At 41.0% G+C, this 18,915-nt stretch overlaps 1 protein-coding gene across 4 annotated transcripts in view; it reads right to left on the bottom strand.

Annotated features, from left to right (window-relative positions):
• The window catches only part of trpm4a (transient receptor potential cation channel, subfamily M, member 4a), a 39,756-nt gene that overhangs the window by 15,942 nt on the left and 4,899 nt on the right, over positions 1-18,915 (bottom strand). The window contains exons 1-6 of one of the 4 annotated variants that reach the window (XM_062479020.1): positions 13,558-13,956; positions 3,793-3,854; positions 3,509-3,686; positions 2,616-2,796; positions 1,047-1,216; positions 541-718 (exon numbers count right to left, since the gene is read on the bottom strand). In XM_062479020.1, the coding sequence (XP_062335004.1) occupies positions 541-718; positions 1,047-1,216; positions 2,616-2,796; positions 3,509-3,649 (670 nt within the window). In that variant the 5' untranslated portion in view covers positions 3,650-3,686; positions 3,793-3,854; positions 13,558-13,956. Of the gene's footprint in view, positions 1-540; positions 719-1,046; positions 1,217-2,615; positions 2,797-3,508; positions 3,687-3,792; positions 3,855-7,121; positions 7,371-13,557; positions 13,957-18,915 lie in introns of those variants that run through there. The other 3 variants (XM_062479019.1, XM_062479017.1, XM_062479018.1) reach the window with 3 other exon arrangements.

Here is an 18,915-nt window from a genome sequence, read left to right as displayed (position 1 = left end):
GCACACAAACAAGACAAACATCCGCAGAGGGTGCACACTCATTGGGATATCTAGCTAAATTTATTTTAGAACAATTACAGGAACAAATATATAATAATCCAAAATAAGTTACTAGCTATTGCCTGATTAGTTCATGCTAAATATGACAGAAATCCTTTTTATTTTTCTCCCTGCAATGTTGAATATGACCACCAGATGGCAGACTATGCTCACATATCAGGTCAATAGACCCTGAGTAACTATGTTGCCTGCCGAGGGTACTGTGGGTATGACGCTAGTCAGGTATGTGTGTTTATGGATTACCTCTGGTCAAAAATACATATCACTTTGGAGAAAATCTGAAACATTGTATTTGAAATGCACCGCGATGTGACTGGCCTACTAGGTCAAACAAATCAAGCTTTTCATTCATATCTTAACATTGTACAAGTAGTAACACCTAAGAGTACTTGACAGGGTGTAGAATTCAATTATGATTATGAATGTGACCCAGCATTTGCCAATAATGAATAGGAGGAACATTTGCGTGTCTGATCTCACCCCAGATGCCAGTACGCTGATGGGAGATGTAGTCCTCCATATTGGCCCTGAAAGCTGTCTCTCCACCTGGACGACCGACACTCCCATCATCCACCAGGAGGAAGGCCTGGTAGTTATTATCCAGGCAGCAGGAGTCACGAGATGTGTTATGCACATAGTAACGTGCTGGAAAACTACCCTGAGAAAGGGACAGAGGAAATGAGTGGGAGAGAGAGGGGAGATACATAGTGAGAGGGGGAGAGAGGTTAAGGAGGGAGGTAAGACGGGGAGAGGATGGATCAAATGAACAAGGGAATGGCGAGGAACATTAGGTGAAATGTGAAATAGGAGAAAGCAGGTGGAATGAACAGGTTAGGGAAGGGGAAGGGAGAGAGTGGGGAGGAGAAGTTTGAATTGAGAGAACACGATTTGGACTGGTAAGTAAATAGTGTATATCAAATTGCAAACTATCAAAGAGAGCATACCTGCTCACCGACATTGTGTGTGTGTTTGTGTGGTGTGTGTACCTGAGGGTTGACGAGCTGCTGTCTGTTGTGCACCAGACCCCAGGGGGCCACGCCTAGGGCAATTACTTTTTTCTGAGAGAATGAGGAGGCCGCCGCCCCGTGATCCCTGACCGCCTCCCCCACACAGCGGCCCACCCCCTCCCTCAGCCCCCCTGTCACTATCCATGCCCCTGAGGGAGAAGAGGGAGAGGAGAGGGTTATGGAAAGAGGAGACGAGTGAGGCATACGAAGGAGAAAGTAAAGAGACAGAGAGAAAGACAAGTAGAGGTACACACACAAAGAGAGATAGAGAGAGAGAGAGAGAGAGAGAGAGAGAGAGAGAGAGAGAGAGAGAGAGAGAGAGAGAGCGTGAACGTGAGAGAGAGAGCGTGAACGTGAGAGAGAGAGCGTGAACGTGAGAGAGAGAGAGAAAGAGAGAGAGAGAGAGAGAGAGAGAGAGAGAGAGAGAGAGAGAGAGAGAGAGAGAGAGAGAGAGAGAGAGAGAGAGAGAGAGAGAGAGAGAGAGAGAGAGAGAGAGAGAGAGAAAGAAAGAAACTGGGAAAGGGAAATTATTATCTTATTATATATCTTATTAGTCTATTAAGCAACCATGGAGTAATGGTTGTAACTACACAAACTCACACACACTGAAAGGGATGCACTGCATTTTTATGCAAACAGGCTTCATAAACTATTTCCCTCCCCTTAGATGACTAACAATTGGAAAGCAGCTAATCAACTGTGCATAATGGATGAGTGAGGGGTCCAACCCAATTTTAGATTCTGGATCTCGGCCTTTGATTGAATGTCTTTCCTGTGTTTTGCTTTATGAAGCTATATCCAATTAAGAGTGTGGAAATCAAGAGATTGTTAAAGGAACAGAAGTAAAAGCATGTAGTAAACACATATTCACAATGCATCTGATTGTGTTCATACAGTGGCTGAGATCCTTTTACCGTTCCACATCATCTAGGAGTAAAGACTGTAACCCTCCCTTACTTTTCACATGAACTAAGTGAAACAGGAGGTAGGAACTGTAAAGGCACACAGATGTGTGTACACTTTACATTGGCCACTAAACACCACCACTCAAGGAATATTTATTTATTTCGCTTTACTCCAATTCATTCTACTCCTCAGTTCATTACAACGCTATTGAGAGCAAGGTTTACTCTCATACTCAAATTCCGCTTTTGCAAGAAGAAGGTTGAACTCTACAGCATATTCTTCTAGAGTTTCAGCAATTACTGAAGCATGTAAAAAATGCAAATATGTTGTGGTGTGTCTGTATGACACTGTTCTACTTGGTATCGCAACTTTTGTTCCAGCAAACGTGGGCCCAAAAAACATAACTCCTTCAAAGTGGCTCTTCTGCATCATGTATTAATCTGCATAAAGGCTGTAAAAATGTCAGTCACGTCAAACGTTTTGCCATGTGTTTAGCATTAATGCTTTTTTGCATATGGTGCTGTATTTACTTCAGATTTTATTTTACTGCGCACAGATACAGGAGTACATAATGTACATACAGATAGATTGAATGATTGATACATTTATTGAGACCTTTGACTGAAGAAAAATAGTTCTAACCTGTGCTCTGTGCCGCTCTCACCAACCCCTGCCGCAGCACCTCCCTCACCCAGGTCTTGACCTTTTCACGACCGTCGCCTCCCACCACTGACACAACTAGGTTGGGTGAGGGCACACCCCAGTGGGCTGTCATCAGGGTGTACACAATCTGAGGTGGAGTGTCACATGACAGACGCAGGAACTGGCCAGTGAAGAGACAGGGTAAAACAATGAATAACATCAAAGTTTTGGGTGTAAAATGTGGTTGGGAATAATTGAGATATTCAGAGACACATTTGGCCTGACTGTGATTCTTGGTTGTGTTATTTGGTCTTGGAAAGAAAAGGGCATTTGTTGGAGTCCATTTATACAGTTTGGTGTGCATAGGAGAGGGCCTTTACTATCATGACTTATAATATATTGTTAAGATTGACTAATGTTTTAGCTGAAGCAGCTAACTGAAGTAGACTAACTTGAGAAGTAGATTCATTTTATTTGATCGTCATTTGAGATATCATGTGTTCTCTAAGAACAAAAAACTAAGGAATGTGTTTCTTGGATGTAGCCTATGGACAAATATCCCAAGATAAGCCTGAGTTGTTTTCAAGAGTTTGTCCAAGGTTTTACAGTATTTATACTCTTGTAAACCACTTGACTGAGGGACTGGGTGACAGGCTTGACTGAATAAACACGTTTTACCATCAGACGTTTGGCCATGAACATATCAAGTTTTATTGTTGTGTGTGTGTGTATTTCAGTGAGCATGCACGTCATACCTGCCTACGCATAAAAATATGTGTTTGTACTACAAAACAGTTCCATGAAGCATGTGTGTGCTAGTGTGTGTGTTAGTGCCAGTGTTAGTGTGTGTGTGTATGTATGTGGGTGTTAGTCTGTATGTGTGTTTGACCCACATGGCTGTGCCTCCTCCCAGACCCAGCAAACTCCAGCTCTCCAAAGGCATCTGTGGGATACTCAGAGGAGTGCTGGGAACTGTCCCATTGGCTGACAATCGCTGCCCCAAAGTAGTCGCCTGTGGCAATGGAGCCATGCATCTCACGCACACCTCCGCACTGGCACAATGCTCCATTGCTGAACCAAGAGACAGCAAGACAGACAACAAAAGAGAACACATAGAGATACAAGTTTCTGTATGTGTGAGTACAAACTGTAGAAGGTGACTCAGATTAGCTTTTACCTGAAGGAGTCCTCGACAAATGAGGTGCACACTCGCTTCTTGATGATCTTGGGTATCCAGCTCTTAAGGGATTGAGAGACAGAAGAAATTTATTTTGGCATCTTTGATAGTTAGCAAGAGCATTCATCACAGGATGTCATTCTCACAGAGTTTATTCCATTTAAATCTCACTGAAAGTCCATCAAAGCAGCCACAACAGATACATTGCATTTGTAAAGAGAGGTGAAGCTCCCACTGCAGCCACTAAGACCAGAAACATTCGCATTGACATATATTTGTTTACGTTGTTTCAACTTTTAGTGTTATGTTGTGTTGCTTGGTCATGTGCAACCTATGCGCAGGTAAACATCAACCCAGCGTTCAAGCATTCCCCCCTGGACCCCCATAACGGGCCTTATCCTGGTATGAAGATTAAGGTTATAGTTGTCCCTTATAAATATATATTCACTGTGTATTCATAAAATTCACTATCACTATCAGATTTTAATTTGTAAGTGTCCATAAACGTGCAAACACACTGGCGCAATATAATGGCCTGGTTTTCATTTCACTACTACATCCAGCAATGAGTGTAATTAAAAGATCTAGACATTTAAGTGGCTGTTAAATTGAAGAGAGAAACAATGTGTTGAGTAGGTTATTGTACAAGCGTTTTTATGTGCATGTGCACTTTACCATAACTATACCCAACTGTAAATGGGTTGTTACATTGCAGACACACCAGTGATGGGAAAAATAGGTAACATGAGTACTGTATGAGAGAGAGAGAGAGAGAGAGAGAGAGAGAGAGAGAGAGAGAGAGAGAGAGAGAGAGAGAGAGAGAGAGAGAGAGAGAGAGAGAGAGAGAGAGAGAGAGAGAGAGAGAGAGAGAGAGAGAGAGAGAGAGAGAGAGAGAACGGAATGGCAAGAATGCAAGGAGTCGTATTCATGTTGAGACAGGATGGAGAGGTTCAAACGCTTCTAGAGAACAGAGGGAGATCCCATCATCACACGGTCTTTAGTCAGCTTATAAACACTGCCATGTTTGTGTGTGTGAGTGTGCGCGTACATGGACCTTTGGTCAACTAGAGTAGGCCTACTGTATGTCTTATTACAGATATATCTGTGTGCCCTGAAAAGCAGGTGTATTGCTTTGGGTGTACATGTTGGGACAAAGAGAGATTACATTTTTTTTATTACAGTTTGATGTTTTAACACAGACAGTTGGACAGAGTTGGATTTTTAACAGAGTTTAGCTATGTGTGGTGTTATGCATTTTTATATACTAAACTATGTGCCAATGTGTATGCTATATAGTATGTCTGTGTGTACTCAAATTTATGGTTAGACATTGTCCTTACAGCAAGCAGGGAGATGGTCCTTGACACGCCTACTCAACTGGCAACCATGGTGACTGTCATCTTATCTGTTAAGTTAGTGCCTTTCTAGTCTATGTACCCTGAGTGAGAGCACATTAGATTTAGGCCTATTGTTCTCAAACTGAATGTGCAACCATACAGGGCAGATCTGCTGTGTCCTGCTGAATTACTCCACTGCATTAGAGTAGTGTCTCCATTCAAAGTGGCAGAGAGATGGTCAGAGATGAGAAAAATGAGATCAACCATAAGATGAAGGTGTAAATAGATGTTCGGCTCCAGTTTGTATATTTGACATAAGAAAGGTTTTCTTCTAGTTTGTGAAATTGTTATATGTATATATTTTTTTTGTAGTAGTAGCCTAGTAGTAGTAGTAGTAGTAGTAGGCTAGTAGTAGTAGTAGTAGTAGTAGTAGTAGTAGTAGTAGTATGGGCTGTCTGGCAAGCTTGAGAAGATTAGATCTTTTCAACAACAAATAGGCTACATGGTAAGAGAAGCATGTGGGGATTTAGGATAGGTTTAGATAAACCTGTGTGGCTGGTTTGAGTCTCGACCTGTCAATTCATGCGTAAAAGGGATTGACTACAGCAGCTCGCGTTTCTCTGGTTTTTAAAACAACAAAAACGCTAGGCTAGGCTTTATTCTCCCGCCTGTGTTACTACAGGCAAGATGAAATACCGACATTTTGCTAGTATGTTATAATTTATTCGAGGCTTTACAATAGAGTGTACAACGAAATGTTAGGTTCAGGTTGGACAGACTCAATTCAGCCTATCATATAGATGGGTTAGATGTTACAGTGGCGTTTCCGATCATTTGATATTGCGCTCATGTCTAGGCTGTGACAATCTTTTCATACAGAGACCTATACACTGAGTGCGTTTACATGCACACTAATACGCCGATCATAACCCGATAATTGCAATAATGCGATTATTAAACTGATCATGTGAACATCTTTATCTGATTTTTATCTGTATTCATAACCCGATAAAGACACCTGGATTTTTGCACAATCTTTCGATTCTTTGTTGCATGTGAACACCTTGTCATTTGATTCTGCATCAAATAGGATACCTAAAGTAACATCCTTTTTACAATAACATACAATAAGCTATCCTCAAACGATAAGCAAAATAACTAGTTATTAACACGGAGAAAGGATAACTGTTTAACGTGTTTGTGGCGCTAGCATACTCGTGCAACGTGTTACTTAGTAAGTAGCCAGCTAGACGCCGAGCAGAAGTTTGTAGCTGGATTCAATGTGTTGATTGAATGAAACATATCATTAGGGCCGATACAGGAAGACACGGCGACACTTTGTTGCAGAAGGATGATGGTGGTGCAAGTTTTGTCTGTGGAACGATTAATAAAACGAATCATGTAGACCCGTTTATTGAGTAATCGCATAACTAATTAGTCTACGCATGTGTACGGAGTAATCGTATTATTGGCATAAACCTACCATTGCTAGTAGCCTAATTGTGTTTCTCATGGTCATGTAAACGCACTCACTGTTTGGGGTTCGGTTTAGTGAAAAGATGAAGATAAAGTAACGCGCAGATATGCCATGGCCTGCATCTGAAAGAAAACCACTCCAATCGAAAGTAAAGTTCGATGATATTGTTTTATTAAACCACCGCAGGAAATGCCTCAGGGTTTGACTGTTACCCTGAATGGCAAATACCGGCATGTCTGAACACGCAGGAGAACCGACGTTATTCAACATTAACAAACTAGGACAAGGTTGACGTCTAGTTTTTAATATAAAGGCTATATTAACTGTAGGCTACATGACCTAGTAATTTGTAGCCTAAACGTTGTGCTGCTGGGATGTCCATCCAAGGACATCTAAATGTCACCTAAACGTCTGTCAAGAAAAAAACACCAGACAATAGTCGACTTTTGGTTACGCACTATTTTGGTATGGACTATACGATCCCCATCGTCGCATCTTTAAAACATAGGTCAAACCTGATCTTTTTCCGTTTTTCTCGTTCCTCCTCTCAACCAGCCGCCTTCATTTTCTTTATCCGTTTCCTTCATAACACAATCCCTTTTTATTTCGCCTCTCGTTCGCCCAGCGTCCGCCCTAGAAAGGTGGAGTAGTTAATAATTCCATTTCGAAGTTTGAAGTTGACCGCTGGAACTTTTAGAAGTGCCTGCGTTTAATTTGCTGAGCTCCACCCACCGCCACAGAATGAAGTTTTAGTTTTCTGTTGCTCCGCCTTGTTGAAAGCCTACCTGCTTAAACTCTACAAATTTGAGATTAATTTTGGCCTTTTTCATACCGATAAGGTTTTTAGCTGTTGGCAGGATCCGATTGCGGAAAACAGATTCCCGAAGCTGTCACCCCACAATACGTCCATAGCTGCTTTTATTTGGATCAAATAGTCGTACCATGCAAATACACAACTTGTCCGTGGTTATAGACAAGGGCCTATTTCTGTTAAACTTTAGTGTAGCCTATGTTCCGAGTAACCACTGTGGCAAAAAAGCTACGTGTTTGCAGTTGGAGTAGGCCTTATCAGGGGCGATTCTAGGATCAGACCTTTAGGGGTGCTCAGCCCCCAATGAGAATGTGCAAAATTAAGAGGCTAGATCTATGTAGAATCTGAGCTCTTGTAAACAATGTAATGTTCTTTTAACCATAAATACATTTTTTGTATAGCATACATCATTAAACAAAATTAAACAAACGGGATTACCTGTGTTGAACTACCCCGACCAGCCCCCCCTACCCACTTTGGTTTCAAAAAGGTGAGTCTCACTTAAAGGTGATGAGTTTGCATGCTTGTAATAAATCACTAATTTCACTGGATAACAATTAAAACATTTATGTATTGTGCTAAATATTGAATGAATAAAAAAACAAAGGATGTCCCTTTCTTCATGAACTACCAGCATCAAATGATAATATACAATAAGAATTTTTATTTTTTTATTATTATTATTTTTAGGGGTGCTGAGATGAAATTTAGGGGTGCTCAATCGCCACTGGGCCTTATAATCAGTCATGAAATTTGCACGATTAAAGGCGATACTAAGGTATTGATTCCTATGTGCATTGGTTGGCCTTTGTCTATCCTTTTGGCCTACCGTGGAAAGTTAGTTTCAGTTTGGATATTCGATAGAGATTCGCTTGTAGCAACTCGCTTGTAGTAACGGTCCCTAAAGCCTTACATCAGTTAGGGACCGTCAACAAAGTGACACATCTATATCTGAGACAGGTGCTGGTTGTTTGGTCCGCATGTAGGTCTTGATCATTTTGACCTTTTTTACAAATCAAGGAAGTGTCGATTGTACGCTTTCAAATGATGTATCATACACAGAACTTAAAAAATATTTGAATGTCAGTACCTTGTAGGACAACATATAAGTAGCCTATTTGTATTTGGTTTTATAGTTTTTGGAGGCTATTGATCAAGTCACTAGGTGCGTTTGACTTCCTTGGATTACTTTGGGACGCTTTGGATCTTAAAGGAAACATTAAAACTCCTTGCTGGATCTCCGCTGTATGGGGGGATGGTTTATTGGGTGTGCTCAAGCCTTCGGCGAGAGCACAACCTTTGTTCTCTCACATATATATTATTATTTATTGTGAGAATGCTGTTAAGCATTCTCACTATTGTTTTCCTGTTTCTCTTTATTGTGAGAATGCTGTTAAGCATTCTCACTATTGCTTTTCAACTTCTCAGTTCTTCCGCCGTTTTTTGGCCTTTAACTCATTCTGCATACTTTAACCGATTCCTACAACTTTTGTATCAAAACGTTCAGCTCCTTCAGGAGATGATGGCTATGACTTTTGGTATTTCTCACTTTTATACTTTTTAAGACATTAAGGTTTTTGTGCAAATTATTCTCCCATTAAAAGTAATGGTAAATCCTTTCAAATCATTAAAAAGCTTCCTCCTCTTTCAAACGTAAATACTTCAGCTTACTTTCAGCTAGAGACACCATTCAACCTTTAAAATGTTCACAAGACATTCAGCTATTCCCAAATGATTCAGCTTTTTCAAATGTTCAGCCAATTTTGAATTATGACAGTTTGAAATACATTAAAATGTTTGCTCCTTCTTGATTTTTATGAATGAGCAGCAAGCAGAGTGTCACACTCTGCTGGCTGCTCTTTTTCTGATATTCAACTAAATTGTCAAACAAATTCCTCTAACGTTCATATAGTTTAACTTACAGAAACAAGTTATACCTTAAAATGTAGGAAAAATTGTCCTCTTTCAGCCAATGTAACTACTAAAGAGCTCACATTTACAGATTTTCAGCTATGAGCCTTGAAGCGAGAGCAGCCTTTCAAATTCTCTCACTAACTTCAATGGAGAGGTGAGTAAAATCAGTCAGAGAAAGCAAGAAGGAACAAGATTTTGAAACTGCCGATAGAGTCGTATTTCTGACCGCACAGACATATAAAGGACATCTCTGGTTTCGGCAGAGTCTTGGGTCTCGGAAAATATCCTTATATTTTGGATTGGACGTATAGTTTTGCGTCTAGGTCAACTTGTTTGAGGTGTGGATGCTAGGTAAATGTTCGTTTTTCTCTCTGCCTAGCTCGTTAGCTATCACAGCTGCGCCATCACCGTGGCAACCAAACAAACAAGCACCAGGAAAGCAAAAGGAACACGTTTTTGAAACTGCAGGTAGAGTCGTATTTCTGACTGCACAGACATATAAAGAATATCTCTGGTTTCGGCAGAGTCTTGGGTCTCGGAAAATATCCTTATATTTTGGATTTGACGTACAGTTTTGCGTCTAGGTTATCTTGTTTGAGGTGTGGATTCTAGCTTCATTTCTCTTATTCTCTGCCCTCAGCGCGTTAGCAATCATAGCTGCACCATCACCGTAACGACAGACACGCACCACTCAGTCTCTCACACAGGTGATTGGTACGTTTACTTGACCATGAGAAACACGATTACTAGCAATTGTCGGTTTATGCCAATAATACGATTACTCCGTTTACATGTGTAATTAGTTATGCGATTACGTCTACATGATTCTTTTGTATTAATCGTTGTATGCTCCACGGACAAAACTTGCACCATCATCCTTCTGCAACAAAGTGTCGCCGTGTCTTCCTGTATCGGCCCTACTGCTGTATGTTTCATTCCATCAACACATTGAATCCAACTAAGAAAGCCGAGTAAACACATAGGCTACATCTGCTACTGCTAATACTATCCCAACTATAATTTAATCTGTTAAAACGATAATATTCTTGTTACGACTAGCTAGCCTACTTCTTCTGTTTAACAGTTAAGCTTTCAGCTTCTCCCACATTGTAGGCTATTTTAGCTCTTAGCTTTGTTAAGATGATGCAGTTCAGCTTCCACACTGCCTCTTTTGTGTGACTCACACATTTTTGAAATTCATTTCAGCTTTCAGCTTGCGGGTATTTTCGCATTTCTCACTTTTATACTTTTTAAAATATTAAGGTTTTTGTGCAAATTATTCTCCCTTTAAAAGTAATGGTAAATCCTTTCAAATCATTGTTGGAATGCTGCTCCAGCCCCTTTCAAAAATACCTTTCGGTTGCTTTGAAGCTTCAGCTTATAACTTTCTACTAAATTTTCACTATTCAGCTTTTTTAGCATGGTAAGCTATCCCCATTCAGGTTGTCAGCATTCTCACTGCTGTTTCGCAGGAACAGCCTTTTCTAGTTATTATTATTGTGAGAATGCTGTTAAGCATTCTCACTATTGTTTTCCTGTTTCTCTTTATTGTGAGAATGCTGTTAAGCATTCTCACTATTGCTTTTCAACTTCTCAGTTCTTCCGCCGTTTTTTGGCCTTTAACTCGTTCTGCATACTTTAACCGATTCCTACAACTTTTGTATCAAAACGTTCAGCTCCTTCAGGAGATTATGGCTATGACTTTTGGTATTTCTCACTTTTATACTTTTTAAGACATTAAGGTTTTTGTGCAAATTATTCTCCCATTAAAAGTAATGGTAAATCCTTTCAAATCATTAAAAAGCTTCCTCCTCTTTCAAACGTAACTACTTCAGCTTACTTTCAGCTAGAGACACCATTCAACCTTTAAAATGTTCACAAGACATTCAGCTATTCCCAAATGATTCAGCTTTTTCAAATGTTCAGCCAATTTTGAATTATGACAGTTTGAAATACATTAAAATGTTTGCTCCTTCTTGATTTTTATGAATGAGCAGCCAGCAGAGTTTTCTGATATTCAACTAATTTGTCAAACAAATTCCTCTAACGTTTATATAGTTTAACTTACAGAAACAAGTTATACCTTAAAATGTAGGAAAAATTGTCCTCTTTCAGCCAATGTAACTACTAAAGAGCTCACATTTACAGATTTTCAGCTATGAGCCTTGAAGCGAGAGCAGCCTTTCAAATTCTCTCACTAACTTCAATGGAGAGGTGAGTAAAATCAGTCAGAGAAAGCAAGAAGGAACAAGATTTTGAAACTGCCGATAGAGTCGTATTTCTGACCGCACAGACATATAAAGGACATCTCTGGTTTCGGCAGTCTTGGGTCTCGGAAAATATCTTTATATTTTGGATTGGACGTATAGTTTTGCGTCTAGGTCAACTTGTTTGAGGTGTGGATGCTAAGTAAATGTTCGTTTTTCTCTCTGCCTAGCTCGTTAGCTATCACAGCTGCGCCATCACCGTGGCAACCAAACAAACAAGCACCAGGAAAGCAAAAGGAACACGTTTTTGAAACTGCAGGTAGAGTCGTATTTCTGACTGCACAGACATATAAAGAATATCTCTGGTTTCGGCAGAGTCTTGGGTCTCGGAAAATATCCTTATATTTTGGATTGGACGTACAGTTTTGCGCCTAGGTTAACTTGTTTGAGGTGTGGATTCTAGCTACATTTCTCTTATTCTCTGCCCTCAGCGCGTTAGCAATCATAGCTGCACCATCACCGTAACGACAGACACGCACCACTCAGTCTCTCACACAGGTGATTGGTACGTTTACTTGACCATGAGAAACACGATTACTAGCAATTGTCGGTTTATGCCAATAATACGATTACTCCGTTTACATGTGTAATTAGTTATGCGATTACTCAATAAACACGTCTACATGATTCTTTTTTATTAATCGTTGTATGCTCCACGGACAAAACTTGCACCATCATCCTTCTGCAACAAAGTGTCGCCGTGTCTTCCTGTATCGGCCCTACTGCTGTATGTTTCATTCCATCAACACATTGAATCCAACTAAGAAAGCCGAGTAAACACACTCAATGGTAGGCTACATCTGCTACTGCTATTACTATCCCAACTATAATTTCATCTGTTAAAACGATAATATTCTTGTTACGACTAGCTAGCCTACTTCTTCTTCTGTTTAACAGTTCAGCTTTCAGCTTCTCCCACATTGTAGGCTATTTTAGCTCTTAGCTTTGTTAAGATGATGCAGTTCAGCTTCCACACTGCCTCTTTTGTGTGACTCACACATTTTTGAAATCCATTTCAGCTTGCGGGTATTTTCTCATTTCTCACTTTTATACTTTTTAAAATATTAAGGTTTTTGTGCAAATTATTCTCCCTTTAAAAGTAATGGTAAATCCTTTCAAATCATTGTTGGAATGCTGCTCCAGCCCCTTTCAAAAATACCTTTCGGTTGCTTTGAAGCTTCAGCTTATAACTTTTATAAATTTTCACTATTTTCAGCTTTTTTAGCATGGTCAGCTATCCCCATTCAGGTTTTCAGCATTCTCACTGCTGTTTCGCAGGAACAGCCTTTTCTAGTTTATTGTTTATTTTCGCCCCCCTAAAACTCAGTCAATATTTGGCCTACATACACAACGGCAGTGTCAAAAGGTTCGTCTTGGTAGCGATTGCGTTGCTTCTATTGGAATTTACGTTACGTTGCATGGTTTGGGCTTAAGTTATGTTTTTGTGGCGAAAAGTGAAGCTAACGGTGGCTAATTTGCTAGCCACAGTCACTGACGTTACTAACGTCACTACGTCACTAACGTCACGAAAACACGCGTGACTACCTGTAGCAGAACATTCGTTTCGCATCTGTTAACTTGGGGGATAGCTAGGCTAACTATAGCTTTACTGCAAGGCAGCTGCAGGAACTCCACAAGCAAAGAGGCCAGGGTGATAACTATTTACTCATTTTACTTTGTGATATGACACACAATTGTGATGTGTAATGTACAATATTAGCTGATATTATTAAGGAAGAAAGCCCACATCTACTTTCGGAAACGGTAGTCTACTATTTCACTGAAATATTAGCATCATGACATTAGCCTCTGTTGCCCGGGCAACACATACTACAGAGGTCTATGATGTATCTGTTTTCAATCGTTAAAATAAACATTCCTCACATATACATTTTCGTTGTAGGATTTATTATGACATTAGATTACAAGTAAACGATTTGTGGGTGAAATTATCATTACCTGTGGTTTCAATCCAGTGTATCACTGCAACGCTGTAGCCTACGCGAGACACACGACAAAAACATCAACAGTACACAGCTGTTTAGGAAGTCAAACGGCGACAGAACATGTTCGGCACTCCCCTTACTTAAATCAAAAGTCTATCTAACTACTAACCTGAACTTCATTGCTACAGCCTAAACTTTGTCAATCTGTTCATGAAAATAATTAATTTCAGCCTAAACCGTACAACTGAACGTTTAATCGAATTCAACCAACGCAATCGCTACCGAGGACAGCCTCTCCACACAGGGCTATATCGCATTTTGCGTTGTTACCTTACAATGATCGCTACCAGTGAGCTTTTTATGAATGAGCGATTTTCCACTAAATAAATGTCAAGCTTATTTACGTTTTGGGGGGCATATTTTCAGTTAGCAGATGGTACTGTTTGAATCGCGATTCCATCTTCTACTGCCGGGTAACGTCGTAGAATAATCTTCAAAGGGGGTTCTTTATTAATGAATGAATGCAATGAGTAGGCTAAATGCATGAAAATATCACGAGAAGGGAAAAACTTAAAAGGACGTTTAAGTCATAGAGATTAGGTCAATTTGTACACCGGTCTGCCAAATTTATTCGTTTTGGTTCAACGATGAGGCTGCCTCTTGCAGGGGAAATGAGAAGACATCCATTTCATTCTACACTTCACTCGTATTTTCAGTTGTAAATGAGCAGCAAAAAAAAATGCTTTTAAATCTATGTAATCTTTATAAATAATAAGTATGCATTTTTATATAAAATACAGAAATATCAGTTGTAAAAATGTAATTAAAAAACGGACCCCTGTCCAACTGACGCAAGCAAGCACACCCTACAATTTCCCCAGAAATTGTACCCTCTCTAGTTCATTACTGCTAGGCGAACAGAGCGCGATGGGAATCGTCACAGCTACAGGAGCGGTATGTAGTAACTTGGTGCCAGTTTGTACTGTGTATGTTTTTTTGGTTTGAACACAGTGTGAATTAGTTACTGCCGTTTGTCCATTGAGGACGTGTTGATGTTGACTTGTGTCGTGTGTTGCCGGTATCTTTTTGCAAAGGCAGCAGTGGATTGATTGATTGTTTATTGGGTTGTGGGAATTAATTAATGCCGCTCGTCCATTGGGGATGTATTGTTGTCGTTCGTGTAGTGTCATTTGTTGTCAATGGATGCTGTTTCTGAGGCAGCATTGGATGCTTGATCATTAACCCTTGTGTTATCTTCGGGTCATTCTGACCCATCAGTCATTGTGACCCACCGTCGTATTGCGACATCTTTACCGCATACAAAAACAAAGTGAAGCATTTTCTTTTAACCGTTGGGCTGTCTCAGACCCCCCACATTGCAAATGTTAAAAGAAAATTATTTGTATTTGTTTTTGTATTGGGTAAAATTGGGTAAACACAACGATGGTTCATTATGAACCTTTGGGTCATGTGACCCGAAGGCAGCACAAGGGTTAACGTCGGTGTCAAAAGGTTCGTCTTGGTAGCGATTGCGTTGCATGTATTTTTATTTACGCTCCGTTACACGGTTTAGGTTGAAATTAAGTTTTGTGGCAAAAAGTGAAGCTAACGGTGGCTAATTTGCTAACCACAGTCACTAAAGTCATTAACATCACGAACACGCGTGACTACCTGAACACGCGTGACTACCTGTACAACATTAGTTTAGCACTTCCACTTCTGGGAGATAGCTAGGCTAACTAGAAACGCCCCAAGCAAAGAGGCCAGGGTGATAACTATTTACTAATTTTACATTGTTATATATTATTAAGCTACTACATCTACTTTCGGAAACAGTAGTCTGCTATTTCACAGAGGAGTTAGCTCTAGATGTTACCCCGGCACATCTGCTAAGTCGGTTACCAAAAGTGCTAGAGCTAGGGTGACCAGACGTCCGGATTTCGTCCGGACAGTCCGGTTTTCCAGTTCTTTGTCCGGACCGCTGTTGCATGTCCTCCTTTTCACCCTTTTGATCTTTCCTGCCCATTGCGCAATTTACCACCCACGTGGGCTTCAGTGCCAAAAAGAAAGACCTCCTTCAAACCTACGTGGAGTTCAGAACTCCACTTTGCCACTAAGAGCAGCACAGATCAATATCATGCCTTCTGTAAGCTCTGTCGCATTGATATAGATGTGAGTAGTAGGGGGAAAGGGGCTTTCGAGCGGCATGCTGCTACAGTTCTGCCGGCCACTCTCCCTTAACATCATTTTTTGCTCCAAACACAACAACAGTGGATGATAAAACAACCGCTGCTGAGGTGACCAAATTATTTCATGCTCTGAAACATCACCACTCTTACAGGAGTTTAGACTGCAGTTTAGACTGTTGACTTACTAAAATGACTAATGTTATTGTCTTAATTTCATACTAATGGCCCCCATTCCCTAGCCTGGTCCTAACCAGACCCTCGTACATTTCATTTGTACAGAGGGTCTGGGATCGCTCCATTGACAAGCGTTAACTTCCTTGAAGGTGGGTACTCTGTTGAAGTTTAAAACTATTGGATCTGCCCAGAGCCACTCTGATCTGCCATAACCAATCGCTAGTGTTCGCCTTAGCCAACTCCTTCACCACGGAGCTAGCTGCTGTAGCTGGAAAATCAAAATGTTCCCGAACCCCGTGGGGAGTAGGGCCACAACATCATAACCACCAACAAAGCTCAGCAAGGATTGTTCTTGCTCCGGCTTTAACTTATGGATATTTGGCAGCGTTGCCACAACCGCAGAATAGCTTCGCTCGCATCTTTCTCCACCGCCATTACTGAACTACAACTCAAACTAGTGCACAACATCAACGTCATCGTTCTCAGCCACTCCCTCTGTTCGCTGATTGGACCTACAAAAAATGTGTTTCTGAAAACCGACTGATGCACTGAAATCCCAGACCTAGTACAGAAGCAAAATCCAAATTGAGCGGAAGTACGTAGGAGGGCAGAGCCAGGCTACCCATTCCCCCGGTCAACAACTTTTTGGGATTGTCCTCCTTTTTGACCCTTTGTCCTCCTTTTTGGACCCAAGAGTCCTCCTTTTCAGGGTCATGCTTCTGGTCACCCTAGCTAGAGCTAACTTGCGACCTTGTATAGCTGTTAAACCTAGAGCTAATTTGCTACCTTGTTAGTCTTCTGTTCCATACCGCTTCGGGGAGGTACTGTACAATATACCGACGAGAGGCAGGTATAACGACAAGTTAGTTAGCCTAGCTGTTAAACCCCGGCTAACCAATGGTTGCTCTCCAGGAATTATAATCCTAGTAACCAGATGACGGGATGAGTTGACGAGTTGTTTTGGCTTTTGTTCTGTGGAATGTAATTGATTTCCACATAAGTCTTGAATGAACACAGAACACAAGCCAACTATTACTTACCAGGCAGATGAGTGTGTGTATGTGCGTGTGTGTGCACATGCCTAACCCTCTCCTGGAGACATCAATCATCGTAGATAGGGTCTTGACGTCGCTGGAATCCAACAATGGTTGACATCGAGCCTGGGTCTGTCCAAACTTGATGATGATTTCCAGAGTGCGAATTATACAATGACAATCGGGGGGGTCAACTTCTTCTCCAGGGCGTGTATCGACCCCCCTGACCTGTTGTTTTTACCTCTTTTGGGGGGGTCCAAGTCTTAATTAGGGCGGTCAGACCCCCCCAAACCCCCTGGGTTTCTAAAACTGAGACAAATGGGCATTACCATTTCCGATGTTGCCACAAAAGAGATATTTGATATACACTATAAAGAGAATGGGTCTCATGTTTTAAAATACTCTGGGCCAAATGTTGAAACCTCTGTTACACAAGATGAGATTAAGCCAAGTGACAGCGTGTCGAACACTGGAAGCAGAGGGTCTGGCAAGCAGAACTCTACAAGATCTAGGTCCAGTGTCTCAACAAAATCATCAGCACACATAAAAGCTGAAGCTGACATGGCTGCTCTCATTGCATGACAAAGGCTTTTAAATGACAGACATATATTTGAAGATCAAGAGGAGCACCTACAGAAAAAAAGAACAACTTGAACTTGAAGTGGAAATAGCATCCATTATGCATCCATGGCTAAAGCGAAAGTGCTAAGATGCTCTGGAGTGTCAGCAGTCGCGGAGCCAGAGGGGTGGCCGGGGTGGCACTGGACCCCCCTGTATCGGACTGGCCACCCCAGGTGCCACCCCAAAATGTCATTCGCTATCCCTGGCAATTGGATGCTGATTAACATTTAATTTATCTTGTTAAAATAAGCGTTTCTTTTGACATCTGGCAGCGCATTTTTTCAATCAAGGATATTTCCACAGTTCACCAGTCAAATCACTACGCCAGCGTCTGATACAGCGCCAGAAGACAAGAGCATCATATTACAGTTATCATTTTAAGGTTTAGCATTGGGGTTGAGGCTTCCTGAACAAAATGTTATGAAAGTTGAGTTGCTGGGCCTCAGAGCCATATTACAGTTATCATTTTAAGGTTTAGCATTGGGGTTGAGGCTTCCTGAACAAAATGTTATGAAAGTTGAGTTGCTAGGCCGCAGAGCCATAGAAAAAGATGCATATTGGCAATTTGGTTCCATAACAGATTCAGATAGGAGAAATATGTCTCTGTTTTTGTTTAGCACTTAGCACTACCTTAGTAGCTAACAGCGTAGTTGTACTGGTGTAGTTGATTCAATTTCGTTTTTTTCATTTTCATAGCACACTTTTAAACAACAACAGTATCATTTAGCCATTTGAAATCTATTGTAATGACCTGACTAGGTCAGAAAGGAACAATCATCCAGGCATAAGATGAAGTTCCCGAATTGACGTTTATTAACCACAGGGTACACAGGCTACTAGTAAGCCAAACAGCTGTTTGGCCCTAGCCCATGCTAAATAAAAGAAAGGTAGCCCACACAACAGTGACCGTCTCTTGTGAAACCCAGACGTAACAGAAAGAACAGACGCTAAACCTGGTCTTAAAGGTGACATGACATGAAAACTTCACTTTAGGAGGTTATTTAACATTAATATGAGTTCCCCTAGCCTGCCTTTGGTCCCCCAGTGGCTAGAATTTTCGATCGGTGTAAACCAAGCCCTGGGTGTTCTTCTCCGCCTTTCAGAAAATGAAGGCTCAATTGCTCTGTTTGAAAATCTCCTCTTTGTTACGTCACAAGGAGGAAGGTTACCTCCCCTCTCTCTGCTTTGCCCGCCCAGATAATCTGGCGCGCCCATAAGAAACCGAGCTACGACCGTGCAAGTGTTTTTATCCTCGAGAGACATCATGGCTTGCAAACGAACGAAGCATTACATTTGCTCAGTTTGGATGTACAAAGGAAAACAAAAATCTTTTTACAGTTCCTTCATCCGAGC

Source organism: Osmerus eperlanus, chromosome 2 (genome assembly GCF_963692335.1).
Source record: "Osmerus eperlanus chromosome 2, fOsmEpe2.1, whole genome shotgun sequence".
NCBI classification, from domain to species: domain Eukaryota; kingdom Metazoa; phylum Chordata; class Actinopteri; order Osmeriformes; family Osmeridae; genus Osmerus; species Osmerus eperlanus.
Note: the sequence above shows the minus strand (reverse complement) of the source record. Positions and strands in the feature narration are given on the sequence as shown.